The sequence below is a fragment of the Carassius gibelio genome, chromosome A22, assembly GCF_023724105.1.
Source record: "Carassius gibelio isolate Cgi1373 ecotype wild population from Czech Republic chromosome A22, carGib1.2-hapl.c, whole genome shotgun sequence".
Classification (NCBI taxonomy): Eukaryota; Metazoa; Chordata; class Actinopteri; order Cypriniformes; family Cyprinidae; genus Carassius; species Carassius gibelio.
Window position 1 is genome coordinate 821,776 of NC_068392.1, and position 23,311 is coordinate 845,086.

The 23,311-nt window shown below is 40.0% G+C and overlaps 1 protein-coding gene across 1 annotated transcript in view; it reads left to right on the forward strand.

Moving 5' to 3' along the window:
* The window catches only part of celsr2 (cadherin, EGF LAG seven-pass G-type receptor 2), a 38,066-nt gene extending 15,705 nt beyond the window's left edge, over positions 1-22,361 (forward strand). The window contains exons 3-32 of the mRNA XM_052539548.1: positions 2,521-2,743; positions 4,156-4,271; positions 4,378-4,466; positions 7,012-7,169; positions 7,245-7,408; positions 7,488-7,613; positions 7,690-7,856; positions 8,638-8,811; positions 8,961-9,074; positions 9,177-9,351; positions 9,483-9,624; positions 9,735-9,855; positions 10,649-10,832; positions 10,924-11,120; positions 11,201-11,410; positions 12,454-12,637; positions 13,409-13,727; positions 13,802-13,969; positions 14,050-14,176; positions 14,513-14,713; positions 14,790-15,077; positions 15,150-15,217; positions 15,292-15,418; positions 15,510-15,620; positions 16,424-16,551; positions 16,885-16,961; positions 17,050-17,211; positions 17,280-17,429; positions 17,582-17,786; positions 20,899-22,361. Of these exons, the coding sequence (XP_052395508.1) occupies positions 2,521-2,743; positions 4,156-4,271; positions 4,378-4,466; positions 7,012-7,169; positions 7,245-7,408; positions 7,488-7,613; positions 7,690-7,856; positions 8,638-8,811; positions 8,961-9,074; positions 9,177-9,351; positions 9,483-9,624; positions 9,735-9,855; positions 10,649-10,832; positions 10,924-11,120; positions 11,201-11,410; positions 12,454-12,637; positions 13,409-13,727; positions 13,802-13,969; positions 14,050-14,176; positions 14,513-14,713; positions 14,790-15,077; positions 15,150-15,217; positions 15,292-15,418; positions 15,510-15,620; positions 16,424-16,551; positions 16,885-16,961; positions 17,050-17,211; positions 17,280-17,429; positions 17,582-17,786; positions 20,899-20,905 (4,682 nt within the window). The 3' untranslated portion in view covers positions 20,906-22,361. The remainder of the gene's footprint in view (positions 1-2,520; positions 2,744-4,155; positions 4,272-4,377; positions 4,467-7,011; positions 7,170-7,244; positions 7,409-7,487; positions 7,614-7,689; positions 7,857-8,637; positions 8,812-8,960; positions 9,075-9,176; positions 9,352-9,482; positions 9,625-9,734; positions 9,856-10,648; positions 10,833-10,923; positions 11,121-11,200; positions 11,411-12,453; positions 12,638-13,408; positions 13,728-13,801; positions 13,970-14,049; positions 14,177-14,512; positions 14,714-14,789; positions 15,078-15,149; positions 15,218-15,291; positions 15,419-15,509; positions 15,621-16,423; positions 16,552-16,884; positions 16,962-17,049; positions 17,212-17,279; positions 17,430-17,581; positions 17,787-20,898) is intronic.
* The last annotated feature ends 950 nt before the right edge of the window (positions 22,362-23,311 follow it).

Here is a 23,311-nt window from a genome sequence, read left to right on the forward strand (position 1 = left end):
CTGGTTTCTCATCACTGAGCCGTGATCGTGGGGTCATTAGTCTGTTGATAAAGGCTGTAAACGAGGGTGTAACGAGGCTGACCCTGCTGTTGGCTGAGGATCGCGAGGTTCACGCTGAACTTCTCATGGATCGTGTCGAGTGTGTGTATGAATATGGATGAGCTCTTTGATGTGGAGCCCGTATTTAAAGCTCTGACCTCGTTTCCCATCAAAGACCTTCTGAGAGGATCCAACACACACCGCATCAATATTTCATCACGCGCCGAACCGTGTGTGTGTGTGTGTGTGTGTGTGTGTGTGTGTGAACAGGAAGATGGAGCGACTGGCACGCACACAAATGTTTCCGTTATGATGAGCGTGACGAATCGACTTCTGTGTGTCGAACAGTGATGCCTTTGTCTTCACAACAACACACACACACCAACACCAACACACACACACACACACACACACCAACACACACACACACCCACACACACGCACACACACACACCAACACCAACACACACACACACACACACACACACACACACATGCACACACACACACACCAACACCAACACCAACACACACACACACACACACACACCAACAAACACACACACACCCACACACATACCAACACACACACACACGCACACACACACACCAACACACATGCACACACACACACACATGCACACACACACCCACACACACAGTCTTCCTCACGTTCATCTTCCTCTGTCTTCACTATGTCTGTATTTTTACCTTCATCCATGAGAAAGAAAAATCACAAGTGAAATCTCTTAAATAACTCTTTAAAGGCTGAGGAAACATCTACTTGAGAAATTTGCTGAAGCATCTTGATGTTTGTCATGAGAAAAGGACTAAATACCATCATACAGACCACAGCAGGACAGAGGAATCAGTGAGAATGAGATCTCTTGTTTCTCATCGAGAGAAATGAGATGAAATGGAGATCAAACTGAGAATTGTTTCTGCTGAGAAAAGGTTAAACTCGTAGAATCGTAGCACACTGATATCGATCCTCACAGGAAAGCAACATCTCAAACCAGATCTCATCAATGTCTCGATTGTTTCTCCAGGAGATGACGATATTTGATATTTGTAAAGTCTGAGAGAAAGAGCTCATCAACACGTGTCTCCTCTCCAGATTCAGAAGAGATCTCCGCTATATCTCAAACCTTTCTCACCATATGATCACTATACTGTATAGTAATGATCTCTTTAATGTCTCGATTGTTTCTCTGGGAGAAAAAAAAACAATTTTCGTAAAGACTTTAGTTTCTGTTGAGAAAAAAGATGAGTCTCCCCTAGAGTTCTAGAAGAAATCTCAACAATGTCTCAAACTGTGCTCAGGTTTGCTCCCAAAGTCTCGATCTCAGTCCGAGCTCAGACATTTCTCACCAAATGATCTCTAAACTCTTGCTGGATGATGACTAGTGACGCATCTGGGTCTGTTTTAGTAGAAACATCTGAGACAAAGCTGAGACTTCTCTGAAGTGAGCTGTGAAATAGCAGGAATTGAGCAATAAAATGATTTTGCGTTTTAAACTAGACTGACAAACTATTTCTCTCTGTCAGGCAGGTGAGTGATGTGAAAACGTCTTAAAAGAGATCTCTTTAATGTCTCGATTGTTTCTCCTTGAGATGAAAACGATATTCGGAAAGTCTCTGGCTTCTCATATGTTTCTCTCGAGAATAAGCCCATTCGTCTCAAACATGTCTCCTCTCGAATTTCAAAGAGATCTCAGCTATGTCTCACACTGTGCTCAGATGTGCTCCCAACATCTCGATCACAAGTCTGAGAAAACAACATTTCTAATTAGAGGATGACCAGGAGAAGCATCTGAGAGAACGTTGAGACTTCAGTGAGACGTAAACGAGATTTGAAAGAGCAACATGAGCAATGAAATATGTGTGTGTGTGTGTGTGTGTTTAAACTAGACTAATAAACTATTTGTGTCTGTTCGTCATGTGAACACTCAGATCTCGTCTCGCTCCGGACACTGTGCTAGAATCTCAAACCAGATCTCATTAATGTCTCGATTGTTTCTCCAGGAGATTAGATTGTTATTCATAGTCTCTGGCGTCTCATATGTTCATTAATCTCACACGTGTCTCCTCTAGAGTTTCAGAAGAGATCTCAGCTATGTCTCAATCTGTGCTCACGATCCCAAACTCCGAGATCTCAAACATTTCTCACCAAATCCTCTCACTGGGTGATGACTAGGGATTCAGCTGGGCCTGTTTTAGGAGAAACATCTGAGACAATGGGATGTGAGATCTCAGCTATGTCTCAAACTGTGCTCAGATGTGCTCACGATCCCAGGGGCTCGATCTCAAACACTTTTTACCAGACGATGACTAGTGCCTCATTTGGGCCTGATTTAACAAATAAAAACATGTGAGACAGAGTTGAAACTTCAGTGAAGCGTAGAGGAGCTCTCTCTGAAGTGAGCTGTGAAAATGCACCATTTGAGCAGTGACATGTGTTTGAACTCTTTTCTCCTCCAGGTGAGCGATGCGAGGTGTCGTCGCGCTCCGGCCGCTGTGTCCAGGGCGTGTGTAAGAACGGTGGGACGTGTCTCAATCTTCTGGTGGGGGGCTTCAGGTGCGAGTGTCCCCCCGGAGGCTTCGAGAAACCCTTCTGCCACATGAGCTCCAGGAACTTCCCTCCGCAGACCTTCATCACCTTCAAGGGTCTCCGGCAGCGCTTCCACTTCACGCTCTCGCTGTCGTGAGTATCTGTCTCCAGATGAAGCCGTCAGCCGTGTTTGTTCGTTAGTCAGAGAGTCAATATCGCTTAATGAAGCTCCTTCTTCGGGATGTTTGCTCAGTGTCTCCGAAGCTTTATCCGCTCGTCTCCAAGCGTTATTTAACATTATCCAAAGCTAATATTTTTATTCCCAAACGTCAGTGTTGATCTGTCCGTGTCGAATGGGAAAACAGATGCTCTGTCCGGATGCTCTTTTCTTTCTCTCTTTCTCTCACGCTGGTTTGCTGATGAATGCTCTGTCACTGATCTGTTTAGCGTGTGTATAGACTGTGTGTTCAGGACGGATGAGAGCTGTTTTGCGCGGGTTGCTCGGCGCTGATTCTTGTGTTTCCAGGGATGTTTTCCGAAGGTTTAAAGGGTCATACTGTGAGTTTCCAGGACTTTAAACTCTCCGAAAACCTCCAAAAAGGACTTGGTTTCCATTGAAACATTAACACCTAATCATACACATCTTCACCGAGCTTGAGTAGGAAGAAGAACAAAAAAACTCGAATATGATTTACATGTAGATGTCTCAAAAACAGAACGTCTTTTATTGCACAGATCAGAAGGAGGGTGTAACGTGATCATGAGAGACTCCATTATGGCTGTTTTTGGTGCGTGAAACCTTCAGGAACGTGATGAGAGGAGCTCGGGGAAGATATGAAATGTATGAAACGACCCCATTAACTGTGCCAGAGATAAAGAGGATGTTGGGGTGATGCTGAAGGAGAAACCAAGGGTGTGTGTGTGTGTGTGTGTGTGTCTCGGGAGATGTGATTATTCTCCTCAGTAACCAGGTCAACAGCACTAAACCCCACGGCAAAACCACAGGAACATCCACGAACACACCAGCACATCACACACACGCGCTGCTTTTAACATTTCACCCATTTCCTGTGTCATGCATTATTGCATTATTTAAAAAATACTGACAGTAATTAATAATAATGTTTAGAAATATATAGAAAAACCTGAATTGAATTTACAACCCACAGAACATTAATAAGCATTAAAAACCGCTGTTTCTCCAGCTTTCATCTAGATGCTTTCATCCAGACGGGGAGCAGAGTTTCAGGTTCGACTGCAGTGTAATAATAACAGCGAGGTGTCTGCGAGCGTTAGTTTGATGGGGTCTGTCGTGTCTCTCCCGCTGCTGCTCGCTGACCTACTTTAACTTTATAAAGATGAGACGGATACCTGTGAAGATCTGCTGCACATAGATGCGCAGTTTAATCTACTGATGTTTCCACAGCAGAAACACTGAGTTTAATCCACACACACACACGATTGGACTGCTGATGTGAACGATGGACTTAAAGATATTCACACACACACACACACACTCGCTCCTGGTCTGGTAATCCTCTGTAAACATGGCTTTTCTCCGGCAGGTTTGCGACTCGAGAGCCTGACGGTCTGCTGCTGTATAACGGACGCTTCAATCAGAAACACGACTTCATCGCTCTGGAGATCGTTAATGAACAGATCCAGCTCACGTTCTCCGCAGGTAAACGCGTGTCAATTATCATAACAAACATGCCTTCATTGACCCTGACGTCACATGACCCAGAAGAATGTGTGTATAATTCACCGATGTGAACTTTGACCTGCAGGAGAGACGCAGACGACGGTGTCGCCCTTCCTCGCGGGCGGAGTGAGTGACGGGAGATGGCACACCGCACACGTGCACTACTACAACAAGGTGAGTCATGTGACCACAGGATGTGACATCACCGCCGCACAGCAAGTGTCTTTCACGGGTCTCATGTCTGATGAGAAGGGTTACGTGAGGGAAATGTAGGACAGATTTGTGTGTGTGTGACCTCTTGCATTGTGCTTGACTCCTCAAAGACAGTCAACACACACACACACACACAAAGGTCAGAGGTCAGCAGAGGTTTCACTTTCACTTGTAAATGCTTGCTCATGATGTAAGCAAATGTGATTCATCACGATTGAATTTAGCTTTCCAGCACTTTTCATTTAGCTTTTAAATAATTTAGTGCTTCTGCTTCATTTGTTTTTAATTCTAGTTTAAGTTTCTGAAAGTGTAAGATTTTTTTCTAATAACTATCTATCGTTCTATATATATATATATATATATATATATATATATATATATATATATATATATATATATATATATATATAGATAGATAGATAGATAGATAGATAGATGGTTAGTTTTAGGTAGTTAACAATAGACACTCAACATCAGGTCAGATCTCTGTGTGTGTGTGTGTGTGTGTGTGTGTGTGTGTGTTTGTGTGTGTGTGTGTGTGTGTGTGTGTGTGTGTGTGTGTGTGTGTGTGTGTGTGTGTGTGTATTTTTTTTGTGTGTGGGGGGTGGGAGTGGGTGTGGCTTATTACTTTATGACCAAGAATTTGTGACTCTCAGGCCCGCCCCTGTGCTGCTCTGATTGGCTCGTTCAAACTCACAGCTTTGAGCTCCCACATGAGTGACCTGCAGCGGCCGGGTCAGCCTGAGAGGGGTCGTGACCTCTGTGTGATGAGATCATTCATTAAGCCAGGCTCGTTGTGTCTGTTGGTGTTCGTTCGAGTGGAATCAGACCAACAGATAGAAATACACCATATAAAAAGATGAAGCTCTTCACACATCTGTCTGTGTTTTCCTTGATATTTTTTGTAAAAATTATTAAGTTGGCTTTAAAAAGCCAATTTGAAAAAGCCCACTTACTGAAATCCTATTTAAACAACTACTTCTTCTTCTTCTGATACTAAATTTTAAAATGTATATCCTCCTAGAGCTTTCAAGCTAGAACCTCCAAACTTGGGTCAGACCTTCAGACTGGTCTGACTCAAGTTGCTATAGCTTTTCTAACTGATCAGGCTTATGGTTTTCATAAACCAGACTATCAAATCCACCTAAAATGCCATAGACTTTCATTGAGGGGGTGGAAATTTTAGATAATAAGACTTATAAGGTATTTTAGTATTCTGACATAGCAAAGCTTAAAATTCCTACTGAAAATACAGCTAAAACCAGCCTAAGCTGATCGGTTGCTTTGGCTGGTCTCCCAAGCTGGTGGTTTTAAAGTGTTTTTGGCTACTGTCACGCTGGTCTTAGCTGGTTTTAGTGGGTGTTTTTTACTGAATCAACTGGTTTTAGCTGGTTTTGGACTACCATCACACTTGCTAGTCATGTTAGCAAAATGCTAGAGACATGCCAGTCATACTAGCAACATGCTACAGACATGCTAGTCACTTGCTAATCGTGCTTACAAAATGCTAGCGACATGCTACTCTCTCGTTAATCATGCTTGCAACTTTGCTAATCATGCGTACAACATGCTAGTCAATCATTTGATAGTCATGATAACAACATGCTACAGACATGCTACTCATGCTAGCAACATGCTAATCACCTGCTAATCATGCTTACAACATGCTAGGAAAATGCTAGTCACTTGCTAATCATCCTAACAGCATGTTAATAACTTTGCTAATCATGCTAGTCATTTGCTAGTCATGCTAGCAACATGCTACAGACATGCTAGTCATGATAGCAAACATGCTATTCACTTGTTAATTATGTTAACAACATGCTAGTAACTTTGCTAATCATGCTAGCAAAATGCTAGCCACTTGCTAGTCATGTTAACAAACATGCTAGAGACATGCTAGTCATACTAGCAACATACTAGTCACTTACTAATCATGTTAGCAACATGTTAGTCAATTGCTAGTAATGCTAACAACATGCTACAGACTCGCTAGTAATGCTAACAACATGCTACTCACTTGCTAGTCATGCTAAAAACATGCTAGTCACTTGCTAATCTTGCTAATAACGTGCTAGTCACTTGCTAATCATGCTAACAACATGCTAGAGACATGCTAGTAACTTGCTAATGACCTGCTAGTCACATGCTAGCTTCAATCTTTCTGGCTAGGCTTTTTCAAACCAACTTAAAGTTTGACCACAAACTTTACTATCTAGTTTATTTTAATATCTATACATTATAATTCATCATTTATCAAATATTTGACCTATACAAATATTATATAACACAATACAATATATTATTACCTAAAATACTATATATATTAACTGTAAGACACCAGACAGATAAAAATACTCCACAGATGAAGATGCAGCTTGTCATTGTCTATCTGTGTTGTATTTTTATGGTTGTGTTTGATGCAGCTGTTCTCTGATTCTCCTCTCTGATCTCTCACTCTGTTTCTGTCTCTCTCTCTCTCTCTCTCTCTCTCTCTCTCTCTCAGCCCGTCCTGAACCGTGCAGGTCTTCCTCAGGGCCCGTCCGATCAGAAGGTTGTGGTGGTGACGCTGGATGATTGCGATAGTTCGATGGCGCTGCGCTTCGGTCACGTGATTGGAAACTATTCATGCTCCGCCCAGGGCAGCCAGTCAGGATCCAAGAAGTAAGAGCGCGAGTCCGATAAGCGCTAATCACTGGTAATAGCGTGACTGTGTAATGTTACATTGTTTTGTGGCAGGTCTCTGGATCTGACGGGGCCGCTGCTGCTGGGCGGTGTTCCCAAACTTCCCGAGGAGTTTCCTGTCCGGAACCGGCAGTTCATCGGCTGCATGAAGGACCTGCGCATCGACCAGCAGCTCATCGACATGGCCGGATTCATCGCTAACAACGGAACGCTAGCCGGTGAGGAGCTATCAGTGATTCATTGCGCTTCCTGCAACATTGTTTTCCCTTCATTAATGCATTACGTTTTTTTTCCCAGGATGCTCGGCGAAGCGTCATTTCTGCAGCACTAACCCGTGTCTGAACGGCGGCAGCTGCGTGAATCTGTGGGGTTCATTCCGATGTGACTGTGCGCTGGGATTCGGAGGACGGAACTGTGAGAAAGGTGAGCGAGCGTCACGTGAGCATCTGTTAGCGGCGGATTGGTCAGTAACGACACCTGTCTGTTCGTCTGTCTGCAGTGATGCCCAACCCGCTGCGTTTCCATGGTAACGGGCTGTTGTCGTGGCGGGATCTGGCTGTCATAGTAACGGTTCCGTGGCACCTGGAGTTCATGTTCCGCACGCGGCAGCCGACAGCGACACTGATACACATCAGTTCAGCACAACAACACAACCTCACCATACAGGTGCCATTAAACACATACTTCAGATTCATACTGTTTTACAAATGAGGGCGTTGTTAAACAGAGGTTTCACCAGCTTGAGCTCTCACACAGATATAAAACACACACACGGCTGAGCAGTTTCAGCCGCATGTGCACAGATGTGTCTACAGTGCCTCCTGCTGGCTGTGTGTGATACGACACCTTACACACACTAAACTGCAGTTTTTGTTGTTATTATTTTAAAAGAAAAAACTAAATGTGTGGAGTTTTTTTCTATGTATTTATATTTCCTGTTGAAAGTTGGAGTGGGATATTGATAAAATAATTTATACTTCATTCAATATTTTATATGAATACACTGTAATCTTACATATTATAATATATATGAATGCTTCTAGAGCACATTTGATTGGACAGATGTTTGTGTAGTGCTGTAATCAATTCCCATTCCAGTTTATATTTAGAACACTTTTCATGATACAAAATGTTTCAAAGCAGCTGTACAACATATGTTTCTACAATATATTTAATAGTAGCTTATCAGAGGTGATGGTAGTTACCAAGGGGCAACAGGTATATAAAAAATAGCAGAGGACCTAGGACAGATTCTTGTGGCACCCCATATTCTACTGGTGATAATAAAGATGACTGCCTGTTTAAATAAACATAGTTGTAGAGATTGGACAGATAGGATCTAAACCATCTTAGAGCCTGCTCTTGAATACGTGTATAGTTTTGTAATCGATCTATGAGTATTTCATGATCTATGGTGTGTGTGTGTGTGTGCGTGTGTGTGTGTCAGCTGAGAGAGGGTTACATGTTGACATCGGTTCAGCGCGGCGAGGACTCCACCGTGTCTCGTGTTGATGATGTCACAGTGAGCGACGGCCAATGGCATCATGTGTTGCTGGAGCTGCGAGGCCCCGGGACGGGCATCATAACGGCAACGCTGAGCCTCGACCACGGCCTGTACACGGTCAGACACCATACGCTTGACCTCGCCTTTAAATATTCAAATCTATAGTACATTATAGCCTAATACAATTAAAATGTTTTATAAACACTTTTCTAATTTAAATGTATTAATGAATATAATATAAACATAATGGGTATGTGTGTGTGTAGTCGTCTATGGATCTGGACTCTAAGCTGAAGGGTGTTAAACTGAAGACTGTGAGTGTCGGCGGAAACACAGACAGCAGGAATAAAGTCATCAGTGGATTCAGAGGATGTGTTCAGGTGATCACCACACACACACACAAACAATCACTCACACACACACACTCACACACTCTAACACACACACACAGATATAGAATCATCACATGTGGTTGTCTGCAGGGTTTTCGTCTGGGTGACTCCGCCTCGGCTCCCGTGTTTCCCAGCATGCACCAGGCTGATGTGGTGAACGTGGAGTCGGGCTGCAGCCTGCCGAACCCCTGCGGATCGAACCCGTGTCCGGCTCACAGCGACTGTAGCGACGACTGGGACACACATTCCTGCAGATGCCACAGCGGTCCGTCTCATTATAGTGATCCACATGTGATCAGTTTCTGTTTTGTATGATCCGTTTTGATGCAAATTTTGGTTAGTTGTATTATTTACTTGATTGAATTGAGTTTTTGTATTGTTTACACATGATGACAGGTTACTACGGCAACAACTGCAGTGATGCCTGCTCTCTGAATCCCTGCGAGCACCAATCAGCATGCAGCAGGAAGTCAAGCTCCGCCCACGGATACACGTGTAACTGTCCCAGCAGCTACTTCGGCCAATACTGCGAGAAGAAGTACGAGTGTTTCCTGACTCATTCACTGCGCTCTGATGACGTGTGTGTTAACATGAGTGTGTGTGTGTGTGTGTGTGTGTGTGTGTGTGTGTGTGTGTGTGCGTGCTCAGGACGGATCTGCCATGTCCCCGCGGATGGTGGGGTGATAAGTCATGTGGTCCGTGTAACTGTGACACAGCTAAAGGATTCGACGCTGACTGTAACAAGACGAGCGGCGCGTGTCGCTGCAAGGTACGATCAGACTCCATTACTGTGTTTATAGCTACTGCTTTTAGTTTGAAAATATTTATCAAAACAGTATTTAATCATTTATATTTATATGTTTTTATTAAATTGTACCTTTTTTTATTATTTCGATTTTATATTATGTAATAAAATATTATTTATTTAGAATTTGTTGTTTAATAAATATTATATTATACAGTGTATCAAACAATATAAAAGTAAATAATTTAACAAAAATACAATATACAATTTATTAAACGATATAAAATTATAATAATGTATTGTTGTTTAATAAATTGTAACATTTGTATTATATTCTTATTTTAACATTTATTTTTTATCATATTCTAATTTTATATTCTTTAATAAACTTTAGTTTTATTATTTTAATCTTGTAATATTAACATTGTTTTTTAAATTGTTAAACAAAAATTTAATTATACATTATATAATTAATTATCTTTTATATTTAGTACATTTTTAACTCCACTAAACTGTAATGACATTTTTTTAGTAAATATAATTTATATTATTCTATTAGTTTTTTTATGTGGTTTAAGTTGTAAAAAAATTATTGTTTAAAATTGTAATGTTGTTTAATGAATTTATTTTTTTACTTTATTTTAATATTGTATTATCAAATGTATTTTATTTTAATATTGTTTACAATATTTTAGAATTGATTATTTGTATTATATTATTTTATTTGAATACTTGACTGCTAGAGTGTTAGTGGTGTTCCAAAGTGCAGTTGAATGTGTCTGAGCATCTGTTGTAATGCGTGTGATTCTGTGGTCAGGACAATCACTTCCGTCCTCCCTCGAGCGCGGTTTGTCTGCTGTGTGACTGCTACGCCGTGGGCTCGTTCTCGCGAGCGTGTGACCAGGACAGCGGTCAGTGTCCGTGTAAACCGGGTGTCATCGGGCGACAGTGTGACCGCTGTGATAACCCCTTCGCTGAGGTCTCGTCCAGCGGCTGTGAAGGTCAGACTCTCAAACACACGCTCTCTTTAGACTGTCATACGTGTCCCACAATCCCTAAGTAATGTGTGTGTGTGTGTGTGTGTGTGTTCAGTCATCTACAACAGCTGTCCGCAGGCCATCGAAGCAGGAATCTGGTGGCCGAGGACCAAGTTCGGTCTCCCAGCGGCCGTCTCGTGTCCGAAAGGATCCACCGGGACTGCGATCCGTCACTGTGACGAACACAAGGGCTGGCTGTCACCGAACCTCTTCAACTGTTCGTCTGTGAGCTTCAGTAATCTCAAGACACTGGTGAGAATCTCCCGCCTCACACACACTTAGAGCGATACAGCGTGATCCGCGCGTCCTCACCTGTGTCTTCATGCCTGCAGTCGGAGCGTTTGGCTCGTAACGCGTCTCTGATGGACTCCAGTAACGTCCAGCAGACGGCTGCACTGCTCTGTAACGCTACGAAGAGCTTGAGTCAGTTCTATGGCAGCGATGTGAAGATGGCGTATCACCTGATGCGTGCCATACTGCAGCACGAGAGCCGCCAGCAGGGCTTCAACCTCAGCGCCACGCAGGACGTCCTGTTCAACGAGGTACGTGCGCGCAGCTGCAGTGCTAACATGCTACAATTTTAAAATGTTGCACAGTTTGTTTTTGAGCAAAGAAACCATCCATATTTCAGTTAGCTTGCCATTTAAATAATGCATAAACAACACACAGTTTTTTTAAATTAAGAAAACTAATCTGCATTTTAAAAGTAACTAAAACTAAACTAAAAGTAGTGACTAACTACATTTTTTATCATTGCAAACAATATTTCCTAAATGTAACATTATGAATTCCTGTTTAACAAAGCATGTATGCGCAGTTTTATCACTAACGTGCTACAATTACTACGTTGCGCAATTTTTCTTAAGTAAGGAAACAATGCATACTTCAGTTATCTCATTATTTAGCACAGAATAATGTGTAACTAGTTATTTTTATTAAGAATACTAGCATTCTAAAAGTAATGTTTCTTAAGTATTTGCAAACTAAAATTAGTGATGCAACCAACTACATTTTTAGCTTCGCAAACAATTTTCTCTCAGATGTAGCATTAGGAAGTCCTGGGTAAAAACGTATGCATGTAGAGATTTAGCGCTGATACGCTACAATTAACGCATGTTGCGCAATTTTTTCAATATTATTAAATGCATTATTAATATGCGTTATTTATACATTTGTATACTTCAAACCCAATAATTTTTATTAGGAATACTAGTCTGAATTTAACAAATTGCGATTTTTAAGTTAGTTATGAACTTAAAGTAGTGATGCAAACTAAATTTTTAGCAATGTAAACAATTTTCTCTTTAAGACATCTGACAAATGTGACTGTTTCACTGAGTGAAAAATATAATTAATAATTATAACATCTTATTGTGATTTAATTGTTATTATTTTTTATCATGAGTTAAATAAATCCACTTAAAAAACAAAAGAAATGGGAATATTTGAGGATTTTATTTGAACCTTTTCACAAGATTTACAGGAAACAATTATTCGTTATTTTTATTAGGAATACTAGATGCATTTTTAAAAGTAATTGAAACAAGTTACGATATTCTGACTTTGTGATTGGTCGTTGTGGCAGCACCTGATGCACGTGGGCAGCACTATATTGTCGGCGGACACACGTGGACACTGGGAGCTAATTCAGCAGACGGAGGGCGGCTCGGCAACACTGCTGCGACAGTTTGAGGAGTATACGAACACGCTCGCGCAAAACATGAGGAAGACCTACCTGAGCCCCTTCACCATCGTCACGCCCAACATCGGTCTGTTTCATTCCTTCACTGATTTACATACACACACCCTCCATCCAAAGCAACCGCCCTCGTACAAAATGATTGATGTGCCAAGAGTGTTTCTGATTGGCTAAAGATTTGCAGGCCACACCCACTCCCTCTTTTAGTCAATAATATTCATTTATGATTTATCATATTACACATTCACTGATATCTGTCAAAGGTAGTAGTGACATTTTATTTGTGATATTTAAAAAAAGTAATATGCACTACTACTTTGACATTTCAATTTATTTTTTATTCCTGTTATTCCATAAATAAATTATATATACATATGTGTGTAGTCATATATAATTTAATTGTATATTTTTACAATTTATTTAATGATTTAGATAAGTAAATCCAGCAGGATCTTTGAGTTTCAGATTTGCTGAAATCTGTCAAATCGGCTGAAGAAATAAATTATAAAATATTTTTGTTTAAATTATTATTGGTATATGAATTATTATGTAATTTTTTTATATATTTAATATTATTTAGTTAATTAAGTCTAGCGAGACCTTTGATTTTCAGACTGGCAAAATGTACTGTAACAGTTTTATAGCTTAAAAATCAAGAGAAATAAGAGAAATATTTGTAGATTTTATTTGGACTTTCTACATTAACATCTTTTTGTTCATCTAAAAACTACTGTTTCTGTAAGTTAGCTAAAGTAGTGTTATTTGGTATGTTTTTTGTTGAATGTTATTTTAGTTTGCAACCCCGTTTTTAATCAGTAGTTTTCGTGCCGTCTCATTCCAGTCATCTCCATCGATCGTTTGGAGAAGATGAATTTCGCCGGAGCTAAACTGCCGCGCTATGAGTCTCTGCGCGGGCCACGCCCACTCGACCTGGAGACGGCCGTCACTCTTCCCGACTCGGTTTTCATCCCCGCCCCTGAGGGCAAAGGTCAGCGACACCACAGTGAGTCAATCGCAGAGTCCGGCAGAAACCACACCTCCAATCGGAAGAGACGGCATCCGGACGAGCGCGAGCAGGACGCCGTCGCCAGCGTCATCATCTTCCACAGCCTAGCGGCGCTGCTACCTGAGCGATACGACACCGACAAGAGGAGCCTCAGGTGAGACTAGACTAGACCAGACCAGACATTCACAGAACTCACTGATTGATGTAACATTATGTGTGTGTGTCCAGGGTTCCCAAGCGTCCGGTCATCAACACTCCTGTGGTCAGTATAACGGTTCATGATAACGAGGAGCTGCTGCAGCACACGCTGGATAAACCAATCACGGTGCAGTTCCGTCTGGTGACCACTGAGGAGCGCTCTAAACCCATCTGTGTGTTCTGGAACCACTCCATAGTGTGAGTACACACTCGTACGTGTGTGTAGCGTGTTTATATGAGGAGGTGTTTGTGAGTGAGCTTGTGTTGTGTGTGTGCAGTGCTGGCGGTCCGGGCGGCTGGTCTTCTAAGGGCTGTGAGGTGGTCTTCAGGAACAGCACACACATCAGCTGTCAGTGTTACCACATGACCAGCTTCGCTGTCCTCATGGACATCTCCCGCCGAGAGGTGACACAACTCAACCTACACAACACTAACCTGATCAGAATTACATTAGTAACAGAGGGTTGGTCTATATATGTATACTGTATACACACACACACACACACACACACACCAGGTACTTCCTGTTCACGTTCTAAGTACTTCCTGGCCTGGACTTGTTGTATCCTTTGAGTCAGATTGATGTTCTTAGTTTCTCAACAGATGGGCGTAAACGTTCCCTGTGTCATTCAATCAGATCATTTTTGAGGGTTGATATGCAGCAATCTGAGGCTGAACGGATCTTGTTCCTGATTTGAAGCGAGGCCGGCCGAGTTTGGATAAATGATTGTTGTCTTTCAGAACGGAGAGATCCTGCCGGTGAAGCTGATCACGTGGAGTTCGGTGGGTGTGACGCTGGGCTTCCTCTTCCTCACCATCGTCTTCCTCACCTGCCTCCGGGCCGCTAGCAGCAACAAGACTAGCATCATCAACAATGGCGCGGCCGCACTCTTCATCGCACACCTCGTCTTCATCCTGGGCATCAATCAGGCCGATAACCCGGTAACACTCACTTCCTGTCTGTCCGTGTGACGTGAGCATGTGGAATGGTGCGTGACGCCCATCTGTCTCCCTGCAGTTCCTGTGTACGGTGATGGCCATCCTGCTGCACTTCCTGTGGCTCTGTGTCTTCTCCTGGCTCTTCCTGGAGGGGCTGCACGTCTACCGCATGCTGAGCGAGCTGCGCGACATCAACTACGGCCCCATGCGCTTCTACTACCTGATTGGCTGGGGCGTGCCGGCCTTCATCACTGGTCTGGCAGTGGGACTGGACCCCGAGGGCTACGGGAACCCAGACTTCTGCTGGCTCTCGCTCTACGACACCCTCATCTGGAGTTTTGCGGGTCCCGTCGCGTTCGTTGTGTCGGTGAGTGTTTACGTCCGTTTGCATACTCCTCTTAGGATATGCAGATTTTGAACGTTTGTGTTTCTCTCTCAGATGAGTGTGTTCCTGTACATCATGGCATCGAGAGCATCGTGTTCACTCGAGAAGAGAGATGTGCCGGGGTGAGTCTCGTTCTCACTGAATCTTGAAGTGTGTGTGTGTTTGTTAAAGTGTGTGTGTGTGTGTGTGTGTGCAGGGCGGGTCTGCGGTCAGCGTGTGCCGTGCTGCTGCTGGTGACGGTGACGTGTCTGCTGGCGCTGCTGTCGGTCAACAGCGACATGATTCTCTTCCACTATCTGTTCGCCGGATTCTGCTGCATTCAGGTACCAGTGATGTCATCAGGCGTGAAGCTGCATGGCAACCGCTTAGCAACGCCCTTGGGTTCCGGTGTGATTGTGTGTGTTCGTGTTTCAGGGGCCGTTTCTGTTCTTCTGCCGCGTGGTGTTTAATAAAGAAGCGAGAGACGCCATGCGCTACTGCTGCAGCAAGAAACGCCCCGATCACATGATCAAGTCCAAACCATCCGTGAGTCTGAGAACAACACTGTTATAAACACCATCAGACTCAAAACAACAAATCACCATTAGTTTAGTTTGAGCTATAAATTGTAAACACTATTCAAAAATACAAAACTATACAAAGCTATGGAAAAATTAGGAGACCATATGTACATTTACATTCTGTAAAGGTCTGATAACATTCCTTAATTTGAGCTTTTTTTGTAGTTTGTTTTTTTACTGCAGAAAATAACAATTGGTCAAAATAACAAATGTTTTCATTTCACCAAACACTCTTCTGAAGTTAAAGAATTGGTAATGTGTGGAGTAAAAGTGAATATAAACAAGTCTGAAAACATCACATCACAACCAATTATTATTTTTTGACCAATAGTCAAAAAATGCTCTAAATGAGACATTTAAAAAAAAAAAAACAGCAGTTTACAGAAAAAAAAAGCTTTACTCAAACACATGAATATACATTTTTTCAAGAATCTTCAAGTTATCTCTTAATTTTTTCCAGAGCTATATATATATTTGCATTTAGATTTCATATATATTCATATTTAGATTTATTAATTTTATACATTCATATTATTGCACACTATTTGTGCATTTTTTTAATTATTTTTCAAATCATTTTTTATTTTACTTACCAATGACAAAATAATATAAAATTACTATTTTAACATTTTATTTGTCAAATGCACAATGCAGCATTACTGTACAAAAAAAAAAAATTTTTATTCATATTTTGTCATTATTATTAGTATTATATTACATATTATTTTATCTATACATATATGCATGATCTCTTCATCTGTCCGTCAGGCGTTTATCTGTAACAGTAATCTGGTGGACGGACGTCTGTATCATCTGCCGTTCGCTGAGTCCAGTGTGTCTCTGAACGGAACCCAGAGCAGCAAAACCCATCAGAACTACATGCCCTTCAGCCTCCGGTGCACGCACACACACACACACACACACACCAACTTACTCACTCACTCACTCAAACACACACACAATGCACACACAAACACACACACACACACACACACACCAACTTACTCACTCACTCAAACACACACACACACACATACCTACACACCAACTTACTCATTCAAACACACACACAATGCACACACACACACAGACTCACACACACACACTCATACACTTTCAGTCACACATTCAAGTACACACATATTGACAGATAATATTATCTATATTTTAAGAGAACAATGAGGTTCAAACAAGTAATCAAGCACTCATTAATTATTGTTATGTTTTAGAGAAGACGATCTGAACAGCAGTCACCTGAGTCTGAGTGAACACAACACACTGTTCAAAGACAAAGAGCAGATGGATGGTAAACACACACACACACACACACACACACACACACACACACACGTGTATGTCTCACAGTGAGCTCACTGTAACCTCCATGTGTGTAGATCAGGACTCAGACTCTGACAGCGATCTCTCGGAGCTGGAGGACGATCAGAGCGGCTCGTATGCATCCACACACTCGTCTGACAGCGAGGAAGATGAGGGAGAGTTCCCGCAGGAGGAATGCTGGGAGAATCTGGCCACCAGCGGCCCAATCAAACCTCCCGGTAAGACCTCAGACGGTTCACTGACTCTGTGCTTCTGTTAGCGTGTCTGACGTCTGTGTGTTCATCAGATGTGTGGGACAGTGAGACCGCAGCAGCAGACGAGCGTCCGAAGGTGCAGACACTGTCCAAACCAGAGCTCAGAGCAGAGGATCATGGGACAGAAAACCTGCTGCTGCTGCTGCCCAGTTTACCGAACTCTACCGCGCAGCTGCACAAAGGTCAGAACTATACTACTATTAACTATAATTATAACTACACTCATACCAATAATTATAACAATAACTAGAATGATAACTAGAAATATGATTAGCTATGTGCTTCTGCCCAGTTTAAAGTGTGTTCAATTTTAACGCGTGACCGTGTCGCGCAGGAATCCTGAAGAAGAAGCAGCTGTCGCCGATCGCAGAGAGGAACGCTATAAACCGCATCCACAACCAGCTGTCTGGAGACTCCGCCTCCTCACGGGGCCCCTCCTCCAGTGAGGGCCGAAGGGGCGGGGCTAGGCGGGATCGTCTGAATGGGGCGTCGACAAGCAGACTGAAGAAAATGCTCGACAACGACTCGTCTGAATCTGAGTGAGTGATTCACATCCACTGATCCGTACTCTCATTGTGACTGATTCATCAGTGGCATCGTTGTCAAATTTATATTACAAAATCACAATTTCAATGTTTACAATATTTTCTTAATTTCTTCACACCTTATAGTTTAGCATGATAGCTGTGTCATAATATAGTAACATTTTACGATGAAACTCTAGCAGTATTTGCTACATTGTATACAGGTATATTGTTTTATATAAGTGCACTATATTTATGCTGATAAATATATATCCAACTTTATAGATAGAGCTGTGTGATAAGTTTACATTTTGCTATATATCCAATTATACTATATATCCAACTTTATATAGAGAGCTGTGCGATAATAGTTTACATTTTACTATATATCTAATTATACTATATATCCAAATTTATATAAAGAGCTGTGCGATAATAGTTTACATTTTGCTATATATCTAATTATACTATATATCCAACTTTATATAAAGATATGTGCGATAATAGTTTACATTTTGCTATATATCCAATTATACTATATAAAGAGCTGTGCGATAATAGTTTACATTTTGCTATATATCCAATTATACTATATATCCAACTTTATATAAAGAGATGTGCGATAATAGTTTACATTTTGCTATATATCCAATTATACTATATATCCAACTTTATATAAAGATATGTGCGATAATAGTTTACATTTTGCTATATATCCAATTATACTATATAAAGAGCTGTGCGATAATAGTTTACATTTTGCTATATATCCAATTATACTATATATCCAAATTTATATATAGAGCTGTGCGATAATAGTTTACATTTTGCTATATATCTAATTATACTATATATCCAACTTTATATAAAGAGATGTGCGATAATAGTTTACATTTTGCTATATATCCAATTATACTATATATCCAACTTTATATAAAGATATGTGCGATAATAGTTTACATTTTGCTATATATCCAATTATACTATATAAAGAGCTGTGCGATAATAGTTTACATTTTGCTATATATCCAATTATACTATATATCCAAATTTATATAAAGAGATGTGCGATAATGGTTTACATTTGGATATATAGTATAATTAGATATATATCCAACTTTATATAAAGATATGTGCGATAATAGTTTACATTTTGCTATATATCTAATTATACTACAGTATTGTTCAAAATAATAGCAGTACAATGTGACTAACCAGAATAATCAAGGTTTTTCGTATATTTTTTTATTGCTTCGTGGCAAACAAGTTACCAGTAGGTTCAGTAGATTCTCAGAAAACAAATGAGACCCAGCATTCATGATATGCACGCTCTTAAGGCTGTGCAATTGGGCAATTAGTTGAATTAGTTGAAAGGGGTGTGTTCAAAAAAATAGCAGTGTGGCATTTAATCACTGAGGTCATCAATTTTGTGAAGAAACAGGTGTGAATCAGGTGGCCCCTATTTAAGGATGAAGCCAACACTTGTTGAACATGCATTTGAAAGCTGAGGAAAATGGGTCGTTCAAGACATTGTTCAGAAGAACAGCGTACTTTGATTAAAAAGTTGATTAGAGAGGGGAAAACCTATAAAGAGGTGCAAAAAATGATAGGCTGTTCTGCTAAAATGATCTCCAATGCCTTAAAATGGAGAGCAAAACCAGAGAGACGTGGAAGAAAACGGAAGACAACCATCAAAATGGATAGAAGAATAACCAGAATGGCAAAGGCTCAGCCAATGATCACCTCCAGGATGATCAAAGACAGTCTGGAGTTACCTGTAAGTACTGTGACAGTTAGAAGACGTCTGTGTGAAGCTAATCTATTTTCAAGAATCCCCCGCAAAGTCCCTCTGTTAAAAAAAAGGCATGTGCAGAAGAGGTTACAATTTGCCAAAGAACACATCAACTGGCCTAAAGAGAAATGGAGGAACATTTTGTGGACTGATGAGAGTAAAATTGTTCTTTTTGGGTCCAAGGGCCACAGGCAGTTTGTGAGACGACCCCCAAACTCTGAATTCAAGCCACAGTACACAGTGAAGACAGTGAAGCATGGAGGTGCAAGCATCATGATATGTGCATGTTTCTCCTACTATGGTGTTGGGCCTATTTATCGCATACCAGGGATCATGGATCAGTTTGCATATGTTAAAATACTTGAAGAGGTCATGTTGCCCTATGCTGAAGAGGACATGCCCTTGAAATGGTTGTTTCAACAAGACAATGACCCAAAACACACTAGTAAACGGGCAAAGTCTTGGTTCCAAACCAACAAAATTAATGTTATGGAGTGGCCAGCCCAATCTCCAGACCTTAATCCAATTGAGAACTTGTGGGGTGATATCAAAAATGCTGTTTCTGAAGCAAAACCAAGAAATGTGAATGAATTGTGGAATGTTGTTAAAGAATCATGGAGTGGAATAACAGCTGAGAGGTGCCACAAGTTGGTTGACTCCATGCCACACAGATGTCAAGCAGTTTTAAAAAACTGTGGTCATACAACTAAATATTAGTTTAGTGATTCACAGGATTGCTAAATCCCAGAAAAAAAAATGTTTGTACAAAATAGTTTTGAGTTTGTACAGTCAAAGGTAGACACTGCTATTTTTTTGAACACACCCCTTTCAACTAATTGCCCAATTGCACAGCCTTAAGAGCGTGCATATCATGAATGCTGGGTCTTGTTTGTTTTCTGACAATCTACTGAACCTACTGGTAACTTGTTTGCCACGTAGCAATAAAAAATATACTAAAAACCTTGATTATTCTGGTTAGTCACATTGTACTGCTATTATTTTGAACAATACTGTATATATCCAAATTTATATAAAGAGATGTGCGATAATGGTTTACATTTTGCTATATATCTAATTATACTATATATCCAACTTTATATAAAGATAATTGCGATAATAGTTTACATTTTGCTATATATCCAATTATACTATATATCCAACTTTATATAGAGAGCTGTGCGATAATATAGTAACATTTTGCTATATATGTAATTATACTATATATCCAAATTTATATACAGAGCTGTGCGATAAGTTAACATTTTGTGATGAAAAAATGTCGTGTCCATGAATCAAATATAGTTTATATACGACAGATGCATGTTTTTCTTGCAGATGCTGATGAGTGACGAGGGAATGAAGAGGCGAAGAACAATCGTCCTGTTTCTCTCCGTTTGATTTTTTCCCACATTTCACGCGACAGTTGATCTGATTCTCCGTGCCAAACGCAGATGAGAATTGGACGTTTTTTTTTACATTTTTGTTTACATACTTGAAGCAAAGCACTTTTTTTTTATTTCTTTCGTCCTCTTGCCGCATCGAAACCAACAAAGAGGTTTTGTAAATGAGTGAAAATTTCAGGGAATTTCCTCCATGAAGCTGAACTACTGCTGGACTGAGCTGCTGCTGCTTCTGAACGAGCGATAAATGAAGGAACGAATCACTGGACGAAGCATGAGAAGCAAACGACTCCTGATTCAAGCCTTTCACTCGTGTTCACGATGCCTTCTCCACCAGCAGGGCCTTTATTTCGTACCGTTGGAGGAGAGCAACACTTTTGATACTTGCTTTTTGTAAATTTTGGGGACATTTTTATACAAACTTTTAAAAAGACTGACATTTTATAGATTAGCAATGATGTAAATGTGAATTTTAACCTGTGTTGTACAGATCTAAAACACGCTAACCCACCCGAGCATTTCATCTGGATCACATCTGCATGGTTTATTACGCTTTCACTGCGTAGAAACGCAAACATTTTATCGTACGATGTGCTGCTTCAGTCTTCTGAGACTCTCCAGACAGGTCATTTTTGGACTTCTGATAACAAATCATGCTGTACAGTTTATACATATACGGTTCTTCGCTCTGTGCTTTATTCTGGAAGAGTGTTTAAGCCATGGGATAAACATTTAACATTGTAACTTTTTTTTTTTTCTCTAAAAGAGTTGCAAGATATAAACACGCATTTTAAATTCTGAGATGTTAACTTATAATGTTAAGATTCCTGATTGCATTTTTTATTACATGTCAGAAATAAAAAAAAAACATAATTGTGAAATATAAACTCAGAATTCTTTGAAAAAAAATTGAGATGTAAACTCCGAATTCAAACTCGAGATTGCAATTTTGAAAAAATTAAATCAGAATATTAAGATTAAAAAAATTGCAGTTATATTTTTTATACTATTGTTGAAACAAAACACAGAATTGCGAGAAATAATTTAAATTACTTTTTTTTTTTTTATTCCATGGTGGAAACAAAAAATATTTGTTCGATGTAAACAAGTTTCAATTGTGAATGCATATAACTCACAGTTTTGTTGGGAAAAAAAATATTTGTGAGATGTAAACTTGCAATTTGAAATTTGGGAGACAGACTCACGAGTGGAAAGAAAACCGTCTTGAACTGTGAGATGTAAACTCCACAACCGAATTTTAGGAAAGAAAGTCAGAGTTATGTTTCTATATGTTTTATTCTGTGGCAGAAACGGCCTTCCATTCTTTCTCCCTGATTTCTGTGTGACTGGAAACGCTGTAAAACACTGACCTGAAGTAAATCTGCTGTTTGTTTGTAATCAGTAACGTCTGATTGTTTACTGATGGAGCGTCTGAGATCCGTGTGAAAGGGTTGTTCTGGGTTTCCTCGAGGTGTTCAGGACTCTCTTCTGCTCCTCTCTCGTCTCTGAGCGTCTGCGGTGACGGCGTCTTTACGTCTGTAAGATCAAGAGACTTTAGACAATCACAACATCCAAAAACATTTGTCTTAAGATTCTTTCTGAATTTTAAACACAGCAATTTGCTTTTTTTCCCTCCATATTTCTCCAAATCCTTTCACACCCAAAAAACTCCCAACTTTTCATGTTTATCTAAAAAAAAAAGATTTTATAGTTTCTTAAAAAAAACGTATTTCTTAAAATTCTAATTAAAAACTATTTTTTTTCTCTTATCAAAAACCTTTACATTTTTTATTTTAAACTTAACAAAACTTTTTTCTCTCATAAAATTTTTTTAACTTTTATTTCTTAAACTTCTTATTAAAAAAAAATCTTACAAATATATTTTTTGATTGTAAAAAAAAATCCATAATATTAAACATCTCATAAATGTTTTTTCTCTCATAATTTTTTTTTATCTTCAAAAACTTTTCATTTTTATCTTCTCTAACTTCATACACAAAAAAAAAATATCCAAAAACGTTTAATTTTTTATTTCTGAAACTTCATGTTTTCTCATTAAAAAACGTATCTCTTAAGCTTCTCAGTGTTTTTCTCTTTAAAATACTTTAAAAATTAAAAAAATAATATAATATATAAACCTCTCATCAAAAAAAAAAAATTAAACCCCTTTTTTCCTCTTTAAAAAACGCATTTCTCAATTGTTTTTTTCATCAAGGAGCAACACAAGACAAATGCTATCTATCTATCTATTAGCATACAGTACCAGTCTTGGCCACCAGGTGTCACTATAGCATGACATCTAATGCTTACACTGCTTTATCCCTCAATATCACACTGACATGAAGGTT